The 18,786-nt window shown below is 43.0% G+C and overlaps 1 protein-coding gene across 1 annotated transcript in view; it reads right to left on the bottom strand.

Annotated features, from left to right (window-relative positions):
- The window catches only part of Arhgap19 (Rho GTPase activating protein 19), a 34,429-nt gene extending 15,866 nt beyond the window's left edge, over positions 1-18,563 (bottom strand). The window contains exons 1-4 of the mRNA XM_055591635.1: positions 18,498-18,563; positions 6,006-6,271; positions 2,164-2,244; positions 401-610 (exon numbers count right to left, since the gene is read on the bottom strand). Of these exons, the coding sequence (XP_055447610.1) occupies positions 401-610; positions 2,164-2,244; positions 6,006-6,271; positions 18,498-18,553 (613 nt within the window). The 5' untranslated portion in view covers positions 18,554-18,563. The remainder of the gene's footprint in view (positions 1-400; positions 611-2,163; positions 2,245-6,005; positions 6,272-18,497) is intronic.
- Positions 18,564-18,786: the final 223 nt, after the last annotated feature.

The raw sequence follows: 18,786 nt of genomic DNA on the forward strand, positions 1-18,786 counted from the left end.
AGAAAAACATTTAAGGTCAGTGAGATAGCTCAGAAGGTAAAGATGCTTGCTGTACCTTTACCTGAAATCAGTCATCAGGACATACATGGTAGGAGAGGACTGATTCCCACAAATTGTCCTCTGACCTCCACATGCATGCTATGCCATGTGCACATGAACATATAAAATACATGTAATTTAAAAAAATGTTTAAAAAGGAAAAGGATGAAGAAGAAGAAGGTAACTATTGATCAAATCAAACTAACTAGCCAAGATTTATAAGTACCCAGACGCAGGCAGTAGGATCATAAGTCTGAGCCAATATCAGAATGCCACAGAGTAACAAGCAACAGGAGATCACAAAGAACTTTACTAAATTGAAAACATCTATTTTCATCTCTTCCTTACTTCTCATACTCACCGGAAATCTTGAGGTGGACATGGAAATGTTTATGGGTCAGCAGGGGCTCTGGTAACTCTCCCAGAAACATCTTCAGCAGGGTGGCGACATCATTTGAGTGAAACTCTCCCGAGTCCAAGTCAATATCGGTTCCATTATTGAGAGCATCCCTCAAAAGCTGCTGCCGGACGCTGTTGCCTGGTACTCGGAACAAGCCCTCTACTCGCAAGTCTGCTCAGCATGGACAAGCCAAAAGAAACAAAGAAAACCATGACTAATATACAGAGCATAAACATATTTTTCCCTTTAAAGACCTTACACAGCACCCTTTTTAAAGGAGTTTTTACCAATATTTCTGGGGAAGTTTGAAACCTTTTTGGGCTTCTGAGCACCTAAAGATGACTCAGATTGAAAGGTGGTCCTACAAGGGTCATTCATGCTCCTGAGGTACCACTAGACACTGAATTTAAGCTGATCAATGGCAAAAAAAAAAAAAAAAAAAAAAAAAAAAAAGCTTGAAAAGCAAAGTGAAAGGAAACCCAAATCTCAAGACCTCTTATTTGTGTTCCTCACAGACTCTCAAAGAGCTGAGTTCATCTATGGAAGTTTGTAGCTCCTTCAAACTGTATTCTTCAGCTAAGAGTAAAACCAGAGTTTCTGCATTGTTTCGTGATTCAGAGAATTCTAATATATCACCCTGCAGCTAAGAAACTCCCAAAAGCTTAGGGTCATTCCAAATAAGCTGTTCCCATCTTTGTGTATCCCCCAATTCTGAGGTCTGAGTTCCATGCCCACGGGGCCAGGCAGGAGATAGCAAAGGAATGAATGGGGCCCACAACAAACTGAACAACACACCTCTGTGCTCCAGCAGACCACATCCACACAGCAGCTGGCTGGAAGGGTGCTAGGAATTCTCATCATTCAAACAAGCTGAAAACCTGGAGTCTCCCCATCTTAAAACCCTGCTAGCTGGTTATGGTTTTAATCACATCTTTTTGCAACAACAACAACAAAAAAAAAAAAATTCAGATGCCTCAAACCTCCTTTTCCAAATTATTTATTTTTATTTTATGTACTTCGGGTTTTAACTGCATGAATGTCTGTGTGAGGGTGTCAAGTCCCCTGGACCTGGAGGTACAGACAGCTTTGAGCCACCATGTGGGTGCTGGGAATAGAACTCAGGTCCTCTGGAAGAGCAGCCAGTGCTCTTAACTGCTGAGCCATCTCTCCAGACCCTTTCTCAATCCATTTTAAGACATGAGTCTGCAGCCTCTGTTGTAACTCCTACAGTGTCTTATATCCAGTAAGTCATAGACATGCATGGGTTCATAGTTTGAAAGTATCAAGTCACTCAGAGAGCTCCACGTTTCTCATGTTCTCAGCTGTGCTGAGCTCTCAGAACAATACAACCCACAGGACTACTGAAAACTGAAATGAGATTAACTGAAGAGTGTACACTAGTCAAAGAATTCTGAAGATGGACTATGAGGCTTTCTTGAATAAATGTCATAATTCTTTAGGAACGAGGAATTGTTACAGAATTCTCTGAATTAAGAGGTAATTATGATTTCATAAACATCATCTCTACATCTTTGAAAGCAAGACAAATCAACAATTGACATGAAGTTCAAAAGGAAATATATTTTTAAAATATACCACCCAAAATTATCAGTGGTTCGTCTGTTAATAGGTAGTTGATACCTACTAATCCGTCAGTCAACTCTCAGGGGAAAACTGGCAATTCACCATTAAATACAGAACACTGAAGCTTTGAGTAGTCTTACTTTTGTGCAGATACTCAATCAGTTGGTATATCTGGGCAATGCCTTCCTCTGTCAGTGGAGATCCAAACACCACTCCTTTCTCTGAAAAAATCATATCATAGGACAGGGCTATAATACATAAAAAATACAAGACCATCAATGTAATGATTCTTTTTACATGTATTTATTTATGCAGGGGGCAGGGGCATGACACACATATAGCGGTCAGAGGACAACTTATGAAAAGTGGTTCTTTCCTTCTAGCAGGTGGGTCCTGGGCTCAAACGCAGGTAATCAGATTGGAATCGGATGCCTTTATTTGCGGAGCCATCTCACCAGCCCAAATACCCATGATCCTTAAAATCATTCAAGCGTCCTGTTTTCATTGGCTCTTTTCACAAGATTGGTAAACAAAAGTTTAAAAAAAAAGCTAAAATTAAAAACTAGAAATACACCCCCCAAAAAAATGCAGCCAGAGCAACTATCAAGTCAATTCTCTCCAAATTCCATATCAGATCATGAGTTCCTGAAGGCAAAGACTTTTCCTTATTTGAGAAACAATACCCAGCACACAGACATCTAGTTTAGGCAAAATAAGAACCTGAATATGACTGTGAAGTCCTGACAACTATTCACCAGAGTTGTACAGGATGTAATCATCTTTAACATTTTCTACATGTTTATCTACTTGCATGCATATGTATGTCAAGTGTGTGGGCACAGACATGTGGTGGGGCATGTGCATGAGGATATGATCTCTAATGTTTAAATATTTCATTCTGCCTAATGAGTTTCTTATATTTAATAAAACAGGGCTATCTTATCAAAAGTAGTGCTCCATATTTCCTGATTGGCTTTGAGGCCTGCTCCACAGGAGAGAATTTATACCTGATACTATAAGCCTGGTAAAAGCCCATGGCCAGGGAGGCCCACAGGCCTTCAGGAACAACCCACTATTGTTTTGTTAAATTGTCAAGCTGTCAAATTGTCTTCTAAATATTTATGCTGTAGAAATGAGCTGCTGTCAACCTCAGCCAGAAACTTTCTTTTCCAAATGGGCATCAGGTAATATAGCAGCTTATAATGGGCACTGTGCTTTGAACAGCTGATTGAGAGTAGTCAACCTAAATGGTACATCAATGCCAACATCCTCCCCTGAAAGGAACATGGAATAAAAGAGGCACAAGGAATGTAGGAGTCAGGGCATGGGGAGGAAGGCAGTGATATGCTTTCTTCTGGAGAGGAAATGGATGTTACACTATGAAATTACAGCAGCCGTGGATGCCTGCATGAGACCTGCACAGGATCAAGACATTCAACATTACAGCATGGATGGGGGAGGGGCTCCTAGGGCCCCACCTCTAGCTGAGGAGCTACTGCTGGGGAAGGGAGAGCCATTTTTCTTTGGGGGTGTACCAAATGGTAAATTCCTCATGCTCCCACACCCCTGTGCATGCAGATTGCACAAATTAGACTCTGTGGTCTTGAGATTTAGTTGTTGTTGCTATTGTTGTTGTTTTGGCTTTTTGTGGGTTTGTTTGATTGATTGGGGTGTTTTTTGTTTTTGTTTTGTTTTGTTTTTTTTTTTTGGTTTGATTTTTTTTTTTTCTTTTCTGTTCTGTTTTGTTTTTTGAGACAGGGTTTCTCTGTTTAACAGCCCTGGCTGTCCTGAGTTGGCTGGTAGCCATCTTTGCCTCCTGAATTCTGGGATTAAAGGTGTGCACCACCACCATCTGGCTTCTGTGAGTTATTTTAAAAAGGGGAAAGAAAAAAAAAAAAGCTGGCTTGGATCTCAACAATGGGGAGCAAAGGCAGGAGGATCTCTGGTGAGTTCAAAGCCACCCTAGTCTACATAGTATGTTCCAGGCTAACCAGGTTTCCTGTCTGAAAATAAACAAGCGGGGGGGGGGGGGGGGCACAGCTGGGCATGCCTTTATTTAGTCCCCGCACTCAGGATGCAGAGCAGATCTCTTAGTTTGAGGCCAGTGCCTGGTCTGCAGAGAGAGTGCCAGGACAGTCAGGACTACACAGAGAAACCCTGTTTTAAAAAAGGAAAGGGACTGGAGAGATGGCTCAGTGGTTAAGAGCACTGTCTGCTCTTCCAAAGGTTGTGAGTTCAATTCCCAGCAACCACATGGTGGCTCACAGCCATCTATCAAGAGATCTGGTGTCCTCTTTTGGCGTGCAGGCATACATGCAGACAGAACATTGTATACTTAAAAATTATATTGTATATTTAAAAATCTTAAAAAAAAATGATAATGTGATGGTTCAGGGGTTAAGAGCACTGACTGTTCTTCCAAAGGTCCTGAGTTCAATTCCCAGCAACCACATGGTAGCTCACAACCATCTATAAATGAAATTTTGTGCCCTCTTCTGACATGTAGGCATACATCCAGGCAGAACACTGTATAAACAATAAGTAAATAAATAAATCTTTAAAAAAAAATAAAAGAAAGAGAGAGAGAACATGAAGCTCAGACAGGGATATACTAGGGGAGTCCAGGGAAAGCTGAAGGGAAGGAGGCAGACAGGATCAAAATATATTGTATATAAGAATGAAATTCTCAAAGAATACACTATATATGTGTATATATATATATATATATATATATATATATATATATATCCATGCACACATACATACATACACACAAAGTGGTGCTACAACTTACTTCTAGAAAAGTGTTTTTTTTTTTTTGAGGTGATTGCAGGAATCTATTTTATCTAAGCAGTCTATAGAATGAAAACATTTGTGAACTACTGCAGTCTTGCTCTATTTTATTTATTTACTTTGATTTTTGAGACAGTGGCTCTTTGTGTAGTCCTGGCTGTCCTGTAACTTGTTATGTAGACCAGCTTCAAACTCACAAAGCTCTTTCTGCCTCTGCCTTCTGAGTGCTGGGACTAAACATATGCGCTACTACATCCAGCTATAGTCTTTCTGTCCTTTATTTTAGTTTTGCAGGGTTAAGTATGTAGTTCATGGTAAAAAGGTACTCAGTGTAGTTTAGATGTGATCATGAGCTCATCTTCAGTAGAAACTATGTTCAGGCTTCTTTGACTGATGCCATTTTAACTGGACAGAGCAGCAGCCCTGTACTCCCAGCTATTCTGAAGGCTGAGGCAAGACAATCACATAAACCTAGGAGTCTGAGATCAATCTGGGCAACAGAGTGAGGTACCAACTCAAAAAAACAAAAAAACAAAAAAACAAAAAACAAAAAACAAAGGAAGGAAGGGAAGGAAGGAGGGAAGGATGCTTGAAAAACATTATTTTAGTGTGATACTCATAGGGCATGAAAACTAAGATGCCCTTGATAACTGCCTAAACTAATCATATTACCTCTCAGGCACTGAATATATTTTCTGTTCTCTCTCTGTAACAGGGTTTCACAATGTACCCAAGCTGCCTCAAACCTCAGATGCTCTTCCCTCAGCCACTCAAATGCAAGACTTCTAAAGATTTGCATCTCTATGCCAGGCTTAAGTATTTCTACATCTAGACATTTTTATAAGTTTTATTACCACTGCTTAAAGTTTAGGATGATTCCAAGTTCCCAGCGAGGGTGCAAATGTTAAGAGAATGAAGCTCAGTGAGGGAAGGATGGCCCAGCAGTTAAGAGTACTTATTACTCTTGCAGAGGACCTAATATGGCATCTCACAACTGCCTGTAACTCCAGTCCCGGAGAATCTGCTGCCCTCTCCTGGCTTCCATGGGTACCTACATATACCTGGTACACTTACAAACAAGCAGGCACAAACACATAACATAAATTTAAAATACATATTTTTTTTTCAAATGAGGCTAAAGGCCAATCAGCAGCCAAGACCCACTGTCCTCCACAGACAGAAGACCTACCCTTCCGCTTGAGAGACATTAGAGACCTGAAGAATCCTGCCGTTGGACCAGCCCCACCAGGCAACTTAAGGTCCACTTCTCCCATCAGCTGAGCAAGCTCAGTTCCAGGCAAATCAACAAGTCTTGTGATATTGCTGACCACCAACTCGGTGAACACCTCTGGTTTCTCATGTCGGAGTTTCTCCACAAAAAAGTCAGGATTGAAGATAACAGGCTGGCCTCCAAGGGGAGAGTTGTTGCAAATAACGAAATTGCAGATGGCATTGCTGAAAAAAAAATTAAACAGAAGGAGGCTCTTTGGGAGAATTGATTTGGTGTTTCTCACTTCCTGCCCCGAGGGTTCTACGGTTCTGGAGTCTACACACAGCAGAAGGCTCCTAAGAGGCAGCTCCCTCTCACAGAAGCAGCTGCTCTCCATAGCCAAGAAGCCTACACAGGACGGAAGAGGCTGACAGCTACATAAAGACGTGCACGCTAATGCGGCTTTGCCTAGGCCCACAGACAGCTTTCACTTGCTTGTTCATTCAGTTAGTGGTTCTTTGCGCTGGTCAAGTGCCCTCCGACACTGTGCTACTACACCCCAAAGCCGCTTTACTCTTCAGTCTTTCACTTTGATGCCTCTGACTCACGCGTTACAGAGGTCTAACGCTTGCTCAGAACAGTTTTCTCTACAAGGCCCTGATCTTCATATCTGAGAACTCAATTGTTGAGCCAGTAAGACAGCCAAGCCTGCTGATCTGAGTGTGACACCTGACTCCCACGTGATGGAAGGAGAGAACTAGCTCCCACCAGCTGTCCTCTAATCACCACATACATGCTGTGGTGCACACACAACAACACACAAAATAAACAGGTGTCAGAAAGTGCTTTTAAGTGTAAAAGTTCTAAAAATAACTCTATTGTTGGGCCTGGTGGCACATGACTATAATCTGAGCATTCCCCACGAGGCTGAAAATCGGGAGCTGAAGAGCAGCCTGTACAAAAAGACCCTGACTCAAAATGTGCTTAAGTTGCTAGAGAGATGGCTCCGCAGTTAAGAGCACTTGCTGCTCTTCCAGAGACCTGAGTTTGGTCACTGGCACCTACATCAGGTAGCTCACAACTGCTCGTAACTACAGCTCCAGGAAATCTGAAAAAAAAAAAAAATTTACAAGACTTCTAAAAAATAATTATTATTATTAAATTTAATTTAATAAAAACAAGAACTGTACTACTCCACCTCCTACAGCACACATATCACACAGATCATTGTATATCCCTAACGGCTAGTTCCAATCCTTATCATGTACATATACAGTCATCCATTATATAGCAGATAAATATAACTCATCACAAGGGACTACTTATCCCATTTCAGTAAAGCAGAGTTAAATTCACCTGACTCGTACACATACTTTCACGATACAACATCCACTGCACGCAGGCTATCAAGCACCATTCCAGGAAAAGTAACGCCTCTAAACATTAAACAGGTCTAATCAACAGCACATCTTGCTAACATGACATGACCAATCTTCCCAGGCCCGGTCTTTTTACATGCTAGGCAAGCACTCTTCCCAGCAATATCCTCAACCTTGGTTGGCTGACAGGCTTGTTGGTTGGTCTGGTTTGGTTTGTTGGTTTTTGAGATAGGTTCTCACTCTACAACCTAAGGAAGCCTGCAACTCACTCTGAAGCCCGAAAGCCTTAACCTCCCAAAAACTGAGATTACAGGAATAAACTCCCACGCCCAGTTAATAATTTTTGTTTGTGGTCCTGGGGGTTAAATCCAGGACCGAGTACACTCCAGGCAACCGCTCTACCACTGAGCCACATCCTGAGCTCAGCTGATAACTTTAATAACAGTATAATGAAAACAAGACACAGATAAGTAAACTTCAAAGTTCATCTGTACTTCCTTGAAAAAAAAGTGATTGCATAATTTTAACAGCCCCAATCCTTAGTCTGGCTACTATCTGCCTTTTACTAAAAAAATCACAAAGAATTTAGGGCCAGCAAGATGGCTCAGCCAATAAAAGTGCTTGCCACCAAGCCCAACAACCTGAGTTTGATCCCTAGGAGCCACATAAAAGGAGAGAATCAACTCCTCCAAATTGTCTTCTGCTCTACACACACACACACACACACACACAAACAAACAAACACACACACACACACGTATGTGTGTATACACATGTACACACACATGCGCAAAATAAAATTTATTTCCTAAAACAGAAATCACATCAGAATTTAGAGCTCTGGATGTGTGCTCTCAAGCCAGTGGTCACTGACTGGAGTGCTTTGAAGCGTACATTGAGTTCCTAGGAAAGTTCGGCACATCAGTGATTATACGCCAGTTACAAACAGCAGCTTTAGCCCTCTGACAATCTTTTTCTTTTTCCTTTTTTAAGATTTATTTATTTGTTTATTATTTATACAGCATTTACCTGCATGTGCAACCTGTGCACCAGATCTCACTACAGATGGTTAGGAGACACCACATGGTTGCTGGGAATTAAACTCAGGACCTTTAGAAAGAACAGCCAGTGTTCTTAACCTCCGAGCCTTCTCCCTGCCCATGAGCCTCTTTTTTCAGTGTCAGTTACTCCAGGAAAGAAATGGGAGTCACTATAGAACCCTTGTTTATAATAACTGCAAGTAAGAAGTGACCACAACAACAGCCACAACAAAAATCAGAAAATGCATAGCACAAGAAAAATAACCATGAGGTTGTCTGGTCATTTAATGTAATTCACATCTCTTTTAAATCTGAATAACTGGTTTCAGATCAAATTATCTCTAACATACATCCTAGTTCTGACATACAATCATATACACATGTAAAAGCCTAGACTTTCATTATTTTAGCATCCAGAGCATAACTGGTTAAGACTGAGATTTTTGCCATGACTGGCCTTTCCAGCCCCAAACTAGATCAAATACACATACTTGAAAAGAAACAAGAAACACAAAGCCCTCCTTCCTACCAGCCATCACCCTGAAAAATGCTTCCTCCTAAACAGCCTTGAGCAGATTCAAGAACGCTCTCTGGAAAAAAGGCTGCACTGGAAGTCTTTATGTATACAGGTGAGGCATAAACCATCTCATTTACTTTCTTCTCTAAGGCCCCACCCCACGATCCACCCCTGTTCATTCACTCTTGCTATTCACACATTTTCTTTAAGCAAATTATTTTTTAACTTTTTCTGAGTGGAGCACCTGGTACAAGGACTAGGGAGACAAAAATAATTTAAAGTGGAAAATAGGAGATGGTAGAATGTTATGAGCGGTTTTCTTTTGAAGTTCCCCCATATTGCAGAGACCACTAATCCCTTCCCAAAGAGCATTCACTTCCACAACACAAAGCTAGCAATACCAACAACTGTGTCTAACATAAGACAATTCTAGGACTAAGACAAACAATATCCTATTCTACAAGATTTTAAAACTAAATTTGCTCAAGTTCAAGAAAAATTAAACTTCTTACATAAATGCCGAAAGCTTCTGATGAGGCATTGCTGAGTGCAAGAAGAGGACAAAGCTGTCTCCTGCTGTGACAAAGGACTCTCCTTTCTGGGCCCCTGTGCAGCCTACACAAATTCCAGGCATGTAGGAGGCACAAGGACATATTATGGGGCCTGAAAGGCAGAACTTACTAAGCCTCTGAGCACTGTTCTGCAAGGAGGAACAAAACAGAAGTTAAAAACTAGACTATCTCATTGCACTTGCCAGTCTCTGAAAGAACGGCAGACTCCCTTCCCCACTTCTACATGGCAGGTTATGGGAAATGAAATATCACATCATGTAAGCACATAGGACGGAGAGTTTTATGTGAAGGAGGAATGATCTCTAAATAACACACAAAAAATAACTTCCAGCTTCCAAAAGCCATGCTATTTTAGATTTTTTATTTATGTGTAAATGTATGTGCCTGACTGAGTTTGTTACTCCACCTGCACACAGGTACCCACAGGGGCCAGAGGCAATCGAACCGCCTGGAACTGGAGTTATAGGTGGTTGTGTGCCACCTAACATGGCTGCTGGTAACCAAACCTCAGTCCTCTGCAAAACCAGTAAACATTCTTAACTGTTGGACCATCTTTCTAGTACAGCACAGGTAGGAAATGAAAATCCCAGTGTAAGATGTGGGATATTTCCTACTCGTCAGGGAGACCCCAGAGGCTCCAAAACAGTATAAGCTATTGCTAAAAGATCATATTGGTAGACACCACAGAGTTTGGCTGAAGGATTTAGAAAAATCAGGCTGGAACTGACCTACAAGCTTCCTCCTTGCAGCTGGATTTCATACTGCCTGGAAGATGTTATGTAGCCTGATGAGAAAGGAAAATCACCAACGTCAGAACTACAGACCCTGAATGCTACAACACTGACATGCCAGGCAAGATACGCTGCTGGGAAAAGAGTAGCATGACTTTATGGGGGTAGACAACTGCCTTCTGACTGGATTTGATCCCCGTTCCCCATAGGGAGGTCACAGGCCCTAGGAGGAACCCACTGCTGTTGTTTTGCCTCCTAAACATTCATGTTTGTTCCCATAGACTGTGCTGCTCTCACTTAGTCAGACATGCTGCTTTTCGCAATGAACAGCAGTTCTTCAGTGGTACATCCATAAGTTGCCCATCCATGCTCTAGTAAATTAACCCTCACCCATGCTCACGCTAACAACCCTGGTTAAACTCAGTGGGTCACAGAGAGAGAGAAAGGTGAGGAGGAAGGAAAGTGAGGGAGCTTCGAGGGGAAGAGAAGAGATTCAGGAGGAATGGGATAAAAGAGGGTAATGGGGATAGAGATGACCAAATTACACTATATAAAATGTATGCAGTTGTCAAAGAATATTTTTAAATCAAGACAATATGGATCTAAACGTGAAACAAGCATTAAAAACTTTAGAAACCAGGTGTTTTGTTTGGGGTTATGTTCTTTAGTGTTTCTTTTTTTTTCTGTGTTTCACTGTGCTAATGCTAGAACCTAGGACTTCATGCATGCTAAGAGAGCATTCTGCAACTAAGCTATACCCCCAGCCCTGAAAACAGTATTTAAGAAGAAATTAACCAAGGAAAAGAACACACAAAGACCCAGTTACCAAGGCCCAGCAGTGACCTGTGGAGAGGGACATGGAAGAAATCAAAAGAGACTGTTGTTCAATTTTTTATGCAGATGAGAGCTCATTGGTTAATGGCTCCTGCCATCAAGCCAGACAACCTGAATGTGATCCTTAGAAACTATAAAAGTGACCAGTGTGGTTGCATACACTTATAATCCCAGTACTGAAGAGGCAAAGACAGGAGGATTCCTGGGGCTCACTAGCCAGTCTAGTCTAAGTGATAAGATAAAAGCATAGCACCAAAAGAAAATCTTGTACATTTACCTACATGTTATCCAGGCAAGGGGCTGGAGAGATGGCTCAGTGGGTTAAGAGTACTGGCTGCTCTTCCAAAGAACCTGGGTTCAATTTCAGCACCCACATGGTAGCTCACAACTGTCTGTAACACCAATTCCAAAGGATCTGACACCTTCAGATCCCTTTAGGCCAACTAAACAGACAACAAAGGGAGACTTTTTCAATGTGGCTCAGAGAAAGAGAAAAAGAGGTACCCCACCCCACCCCCTCTCTCACATACACACCAGTCCATCTTCAGGGACCCTGACACTAGGTTAAGTTGTCTATGTTTTTGTTTGTCTTGGGTGGGGGGTGTTCTTTGTTTTGTTTTTAACACAGGGTTTCTCTGTAGCCCTGGCTGTCCTGGAACTCATTTTGTAGACTACGCTAGCCTCAAACTCACAGAGATCTGCCTGCCTTTGCCTCCCAAGTGCTGGGATTAAAGGCGTTTGTTACCACCACCCAGCAAGGTTAAGGTTTAAATAGAAGGCAAATGATATGCACAATTAAGCAGGCCACAAGATGTGGTCCCACCCATTGCCACTGTCGGGGCTCCGGTGATCTGATAAACTGATAGAACTTGGTGAAATCCCTTTCCAGGAAACAAATTCCCCTCTGGCTGGCACCATGGCCCCAGCACTTTCCTTCTCTCCAACATGAGATTCCTGGGAAAATTTTTGTCCATTTTTGTCTCAGTAGTCTGACATTCAAAGGTAGAGTCTTAGTCAGTGTTCTATTGCTGTGAAAAGACAACATGACCAAGGTAACTTTTATTAAAGAAAGCATTGGGGGTTTGCTTGCAGTTTCAGAGAATTAGTCCATTATCCTGACAGGAAGCAGACAAGCACAAACTAGAGCACTAGCTGAGTTTTACATCTTGATCTGCAGGCAGCAGGCAGAGAGAAAGAGACACTGGGTCTGACATGGGCTCAAAGCCCACTCACCCCCAGTGACAAAAAGGCTGCACCTACCTGAACAAGGCCACACTAATCCTTCCCTAAACAGTCAACCAGCTAGGACCAGATATTCAAATATATGAGCCTATGGAGGCTATTCTCACTCAACCCACCAGTCTTCATTCTGTCAAGACATGGCACTCAAACCCAGGGCCCACACATGCTAGGGAAGCATTCTACTAACCTACACTCACACTCTTTCAGTTTTTTAAGGAGCTACTTTGGTTTGTTGGTGGGGTGGGGATGTTCTTGTGAGACAGAGTCTCCTTGTGTAGCCCAGGATTGACTTCGAACTCAGGATCTTCCTGCTTCCATTTCTCAAGTGCAGGGGATTCCAATCACATACAATCAACTCAGTTTCTTTCATAATGTTTTTCAGTTTTGTATGTGGTGCCTGCAAGTATGTGCTCAGATGCACCCACCCATGCTTGTGCATGGGGAGGCTAGAGCTGACTTCTGGGTCTCTTCCTCTATTACTCTCTCTCTCTCCACTTCATCTCTAAAATGAAGGTCTCACTGAACCTGGAGCTGTCCATGAGTTCCAAGGATCCACTTATCTCTCCAGGTGCTGGTGTTACAGAGCATGCCTGGAACCCTGATACTTGGGAGGAGGAAGCTTGAGCACCAGGAGTTCTAGGTCATCCTTAAGACAAGTTCCCAGGTGTTGGTACTACTGTTATAAATCACTGGGCCATGAAAAGTGAGGCAGTTTGAAGCTAACATGACAAAATGTTAAGATCCACTGGGGCTGAGGGATGAAGTATGTATTTTACCCTACACATTTCTGTGTAGAAGCAACATTTCATGACAAAGTGCTGGGATTTCTTGTGGGTGTGGGGTTTTTGTTGTTGTTTTGTTTTTTTAGGTAACAAAGTAAATTGGGCCTAAACCTTGCTAAAACTGCCATCAACATCATGTTGGGGTGGAGAATGCAGCTCCAAGGTCGAGCATGTGCTCGGCGTCTGTGAGGGGCTTGACACCCAATGCAAAACAAACAAGCAAACAAAGAAAGCAGAAAATCAAACTATATAACTTCCTCATTTTCATTGTGCAGAGCAGTGGTGTCGTGCACCTGCAATCCCAGTACTTGGGAGACAGGTAGATCTCTGAGTTCAAGGCCAACCTGATCTACAGAGAGAGTTCTGAGACAGCCAGAGTTACACAGAGAAAGCCTGTCTCAAAAAACCAAAACAACAACAACAACAAAACAATAAAAGCTGGGCAAGGAGAAGGATGGGAAGATAGCTCAGTTGCTTGCCTCACAAGCATGAGAACCTGAACTCAATACCCAGCCATGTATAAAGCTGGCATGGAGCCATGGCTTACAACCCTAGAGCTGGGGAGGTGAAGACTTAAAGAGTCCAGAAGCTCAAGGCCAGCCATCCTAGTTAAATGAACAAGCCCCAGGAGGTAGTGAGGGACCCTATCTCAAAAAACAAAGTGGCTATCTCCCGAGGAACACCACCACCCAAGGTTGACCTGTGGGCCCCTCACACACTTACAATTTAGGGTTAAGAATTGACACAGTGGTAGAATGCTTGCCTGGTACATCTGGAGCCCTAGGTCTAGGTCTGGTCCCTATACCAAAAAAAAAAAAAAAAAAAAAAGAGAGAGAGAGAGAGAGAAAAGAAAAAGAAAGAAAGGTACAGGTACAGGGAGAAGCAGGAAGTAGGAAAATGAGCAATTAGGTGTGTAGGCAAACAGATAAGCAGCTGTCTCCAAGACTGGCAGAGCCTAGAGTCATTTTACAACCTGGCTGCAGAATACAGTGATTTCTCTTACCACTAGATGGTACTCTGCATGTAAGGTGATACGCTTGCAGAATGGCTGGAAACAGGATCCACCTTTGAAAAATCAATTAAAGAAAAATGAAATGCAAGTGCTTCTGAGGGCACTGAAGCCAGGAACCCACACAGCTCCAGGAGCAAAAACCCAGCATCCTGCAGATGGATCTTTTGGCTAACTCCTATCCAAACTACAAACCCACAAAACTAAATGTTTCCTCCCTGGCAAGTTGCTTAACTTGATTTGTTCTCCTAAGAGCCACAACCTTGGCAGCATTTCTCAGAATACAAGCTATGTTTGAAGTTGTCTAAGCCTGACTTAGCACCCTGTGAGACGTATGCACTCTCTTGTTGTGTTTTCAACCCTAAGAGGCTCTGAAATGTGGTGTTAAGTATGTCCCTTTACTGGGGACCTATTAGGAAAGAAATAAAGTACCAAACAAAACTAGTATATTTTCCCTCTTCCTACATTCTACATAGCAAGTTTAAGTTGGATCATGAAAGCTGTACATAGAGAAGACAAAATGCCATGTGCCCAGCTTACAGGCATTATAGCTACAAGAAGCAGTCCAGAGCAGCAGGCAGCACCACAGTTTTGCAGCACAGCGCCCACTCCCGTAGATAACCTCTTAGAGCATTTAAACCCTAAAGTCAGCCCTGAAGAAGCACTATTCTGCCAGGGTCCGTGATGTGATCTTATCTCCTACACGCCAACTGTCTGCAAATGCATTTACCCCTACATTTGATCTCTACTAAAACTAACTTGAAGCCACAAGAACAACTTGACACAAACTCACAAACTGAGGTGAAAGAAGTCTTGGCTAAGCTGACCTTCTTATCCACACACTGCAGTCTAATGGAATGACAACTTAATGTTCTCAATCGAGACAGAGTTACACTTCTCAAAGCGTCCATGACACCACTTAGTTGGCTCACTGTTAATGCTTATCCTTTTGACTGTAAAAAGAATTGGCATTACTCTTGTGTGGTTGACTCCTCCCATAATTTCCTTCCCCAAAAAATGTACAATGAGAAGGAAGCTAATTGCATTAGAAAAGTAACACCAATGGGCTGGTGAAATGGCATAGTGGGTAAAGGCATTTCCTGCTAAGCCTGACAACCTGTCATCCCTAGGACCTGCATGGTGAAGAGAGAACCAACTCTTAAAAACTCTGACCTCCACCCACGTGCCGTGACACAAACACACAATAACGGGGTGTTGTTATTAGGAAGACAATAACACAATAGAGAGTGTTGTTCTTTTAACAGCAGGGGCTGACAAGACGGCTCAATGATCACGGAGCGCTTGCTGATCTTCCAAAGGACCAGGAGTACAGTTCTTAGCACCCACATCAAGCAGCTTAAAACCACCTGTCAATCCAGCTCCAGGGAACCCAACACCCTCTCCTGGCCTATATGGGCACTTGCACACATGTGGTAAACACTCACACAGACATACACATAAAAAACAATTCCTTAAAAAAAATTAAAATAATTTCTTGAAAGTAACATCAAAATTCTCTATTTGGGGACTGCTCCATAGGACATCTCACTAACAGGCCCCCTCTTATCCATTTATGTCAAATCTCTCACTCCTCAAATAAGTACAGTCAAAGTCTCTAGACTTTAAATGGCAAGAGTCCCAGGCAATTAGTGCTAGAAGCAATTCTCCGTCTGCATCTGTGTGCCCCAAAATCCAATGTGATGATACTGTCCAAAAATCATCCACTGTTTTTGCTCTGGAAGATCATGTTGAACTTCATTAGTCTGGGGAAACTTTTTGTTTGATTTTGGGGATTTTTAGTTGTTTTTGTTGTTGTTTGTTTTGATTTTTGTTTTTTGTTTTTTTGAGAGACAGGGTTTTCTGTGTAGCTCTGGCTGTACTGAAATTCATTCTGTACACCAGGCTGGCCTTGAACTCAGAGATCCATTTGCCTGTTCCTCCTAAGTGCTGGGATTAAAGGAGTGTGCTAGCACCATCTCATTTAGCCCAGGCTGGCTTCAAATATTCTTCATAAGATGTAGCTGACTTTGAACTCCTGACTCTCTACCTCACTGGTGCCTCCTCTAGTACACAGGTATACATGCAGGCAGATTGATGTATAAATAATAAATAATTAAAAAAAAAGACAAAATATGTAACAATTTTTTTCCTAATCAAACAGCAAACTATATTTCAAAGATGATATTTTAATTCTAGTCTCTTCTAAATTAAACGAAACCAGCAAAATCCCACTTGGAGGCGTTAGTTAATAAAAGAACACTCTATTCCCTAGATCATATCAACTCTCTTTTCTAAATCTCCTAGTGCCAGAACATAGATACAATTCCATACATAATTTTAAGGTTTTTTAAAATAAGAGCACTTTACAAAATCAAATTTTTGTACTGGCATTTACTAAGCAAACTGCTAATTAGTCAATTGATAAAGAGAGAACTTGGATTCCTGATATCTGCACTTCATGAGCTTGGTCAGTGAGCACAAAGCTCCAGACTGTGACAGTGAAGACGACCCAAATGCAGGGCAGACGCCCAACGCAAGGCAGTGCCCCGAGGCTCCGTGTGAGGAAGCCTGCTAACCCACCACTGCGACACACTGAGCTCATGGAAGCTTTTCTTGGAGAGCGAATGTCTCCTCGGGATAGGCTTGAGACACTAGAAACAAAGGGTCATGCAACACATCTGCGAATGCTAACTACGCACTGTGGGCCAGGGAGGTGGCTCAGGGAATAAAGGCACTTACTGCAAGTCTCACAATCCAAGTGTGATCCTCAACCCCACCTGGCAGAAGAGACCTGTGTCTTCTGTCCTCCTATGCATGTACCGCCCGTGGCACCTTCGCACACACATACATAGGACAGGTAACAGATTTTAAAAGTGTTTAGTCCCATTAATTAAATGGGCTAGGGATGCAGCTCAGTCAGTAGAATGCTTGCCTAGCAGGCATGAAGTCCAGGGTTTGATTCCTAGCGACACATAAAACAGGGCTTGGTGGCACATGCCTGTGATCCCAGCACTTGGGAGGCAGGCGGAGACAGGAGGTTTAGAAGCTCAAGATTAGGTCAGCCTGAAGTTACATGACTCTGTTTCAGAAAAAAAAAAAAAAAAAAAAAAAAAAGGAAATAAATAAATAAGCCTCACAAGAACCCCAAACTTATCCCCTGCAACATGCAGTTGACTAGTACTGATGACGCCATAGCAGAGCTGGGAGTTCCACTCCGGCCTAGCAACTTAGCAAGGACCTGTCTCAACAGCAGCAATGGAAGGTTTCAGAGTCAGATAAAACTGTGTTGTGTTGATCATGTAGTAGTAGGGTTTCAAATTTTAGATTCACTTGGCAGTAGCTACGTGGAGGAATTCAAAGTCCTCTTGCTGTGGAACAGTGTTTCATTTGTCCTCATCTTCATTACAATTCAGGATTTTTTTGAGTTGGATGAGAGGTGATCTAATGACATTTATCAACCCACGGACACTGTTGCTGGGGAAAAAAAGGTCAACCATTTATGGGTAAGACAGAAGGGAAAACTCCCTCATAGAGAACATGAACATAACCAAACAGGCCCGTCTGGGCCCCGGAAGAATAAGGCTCACAAATTCAGTTTCCCAAAATTCTTGGATCTTCTTGTTCCCTACTAATGGTACCAAGGTACGACATTGATCACACTCCGAGACAACGTAAATAACCTTATTTTAGGGGAGTGTATTCAGTCTCCCCGATATTTGTAATCAATTAAGACAGGCTCAGCTTTATGACAGGACAGTAACCCTGTTTAAGAAAGAAGAAATGAAGTCACAATTTCATGGGCAGCAGAAGCCACGATGTATTCACCAAGGAAACGCAATATCTATCACATTTCGAATAGTATTTGTCAGGATGGGTGTCAGGCACTTTGAATGGATTGTTTCATTCCCTCCATATTCTGAAATAAGCATCGTTATGGTCATTTATAGCCGAAGGCTGAAGCCCAGAGAGGTCAGCCAGCCTGGGGACAGGAAAAAAAAAATCTCTTCTAGCCGTCACTCTGACTTAAGCTCAGGGGCTGCCTTGGGGACTCTCTGAACCGCTATGGGGTTCAGTCTCCACTCAAACTGCTCAGCGCCAGGACATGCACCGCAACCGCAGCCGGGAGTCCGCAGTCAGAGCGTCGGGCGGGCTGCACGCACCGCCGCGGGGCTCGCGGTGACCGGCGCAGCCGGGAGCACAGACCGCGGCGACACTCCTCAGCACCCGCAGGCGCGACGGCGTAGGCACCGTGAGAGCGAGGAACAAAGCCCGGCCCTGTGGGCCACGGTGACTCAAGGGCAGGGCGGCGACACCGCTTGCCCACAGTCCCGTCTCCTAGGCAGCGGGACCAAGAACTTGGCTCACCTCCGGCCCGAGTCGCAGGAAGGCGCCTCCCCTCTGTTCAGCGCCTCAGCCGCCATCTTCCGCGGCAGCTCGGTCCGTGGCTCCGCCTTAAGCTCCGCCCCCGATCCCTTAGATTGGCTAGGTTGTTTCCCGAATCCCCTTGCAATTGGATGAACTTATGGCCCCGCCTACATAAGAACAATCCCACGCTACTATTGGTTTATTCAAATATCTAACTGTCATTGGTAGCGCAGAGCAAAAGAAAAGGTGGGAGAGACTCGGTCCTGAGGCCTGCCGGGAGATGTAGTTT

This window comes from Psammomys obesus, unplaced genomic scaffold (assembly GCF_907164565.1).
Source record: "Psammomys obesus unplaced genomic scaffold, mPsaObe1.curated_primary_1811, whole genome shotgun sequence".
Taxonomy (NCBI): domain Eukaryota; kingdom Metazoa; phylum Chordata; class Mammalia; order Rodentia; family Muridae; genus Psammomys; species Psammomys obesus.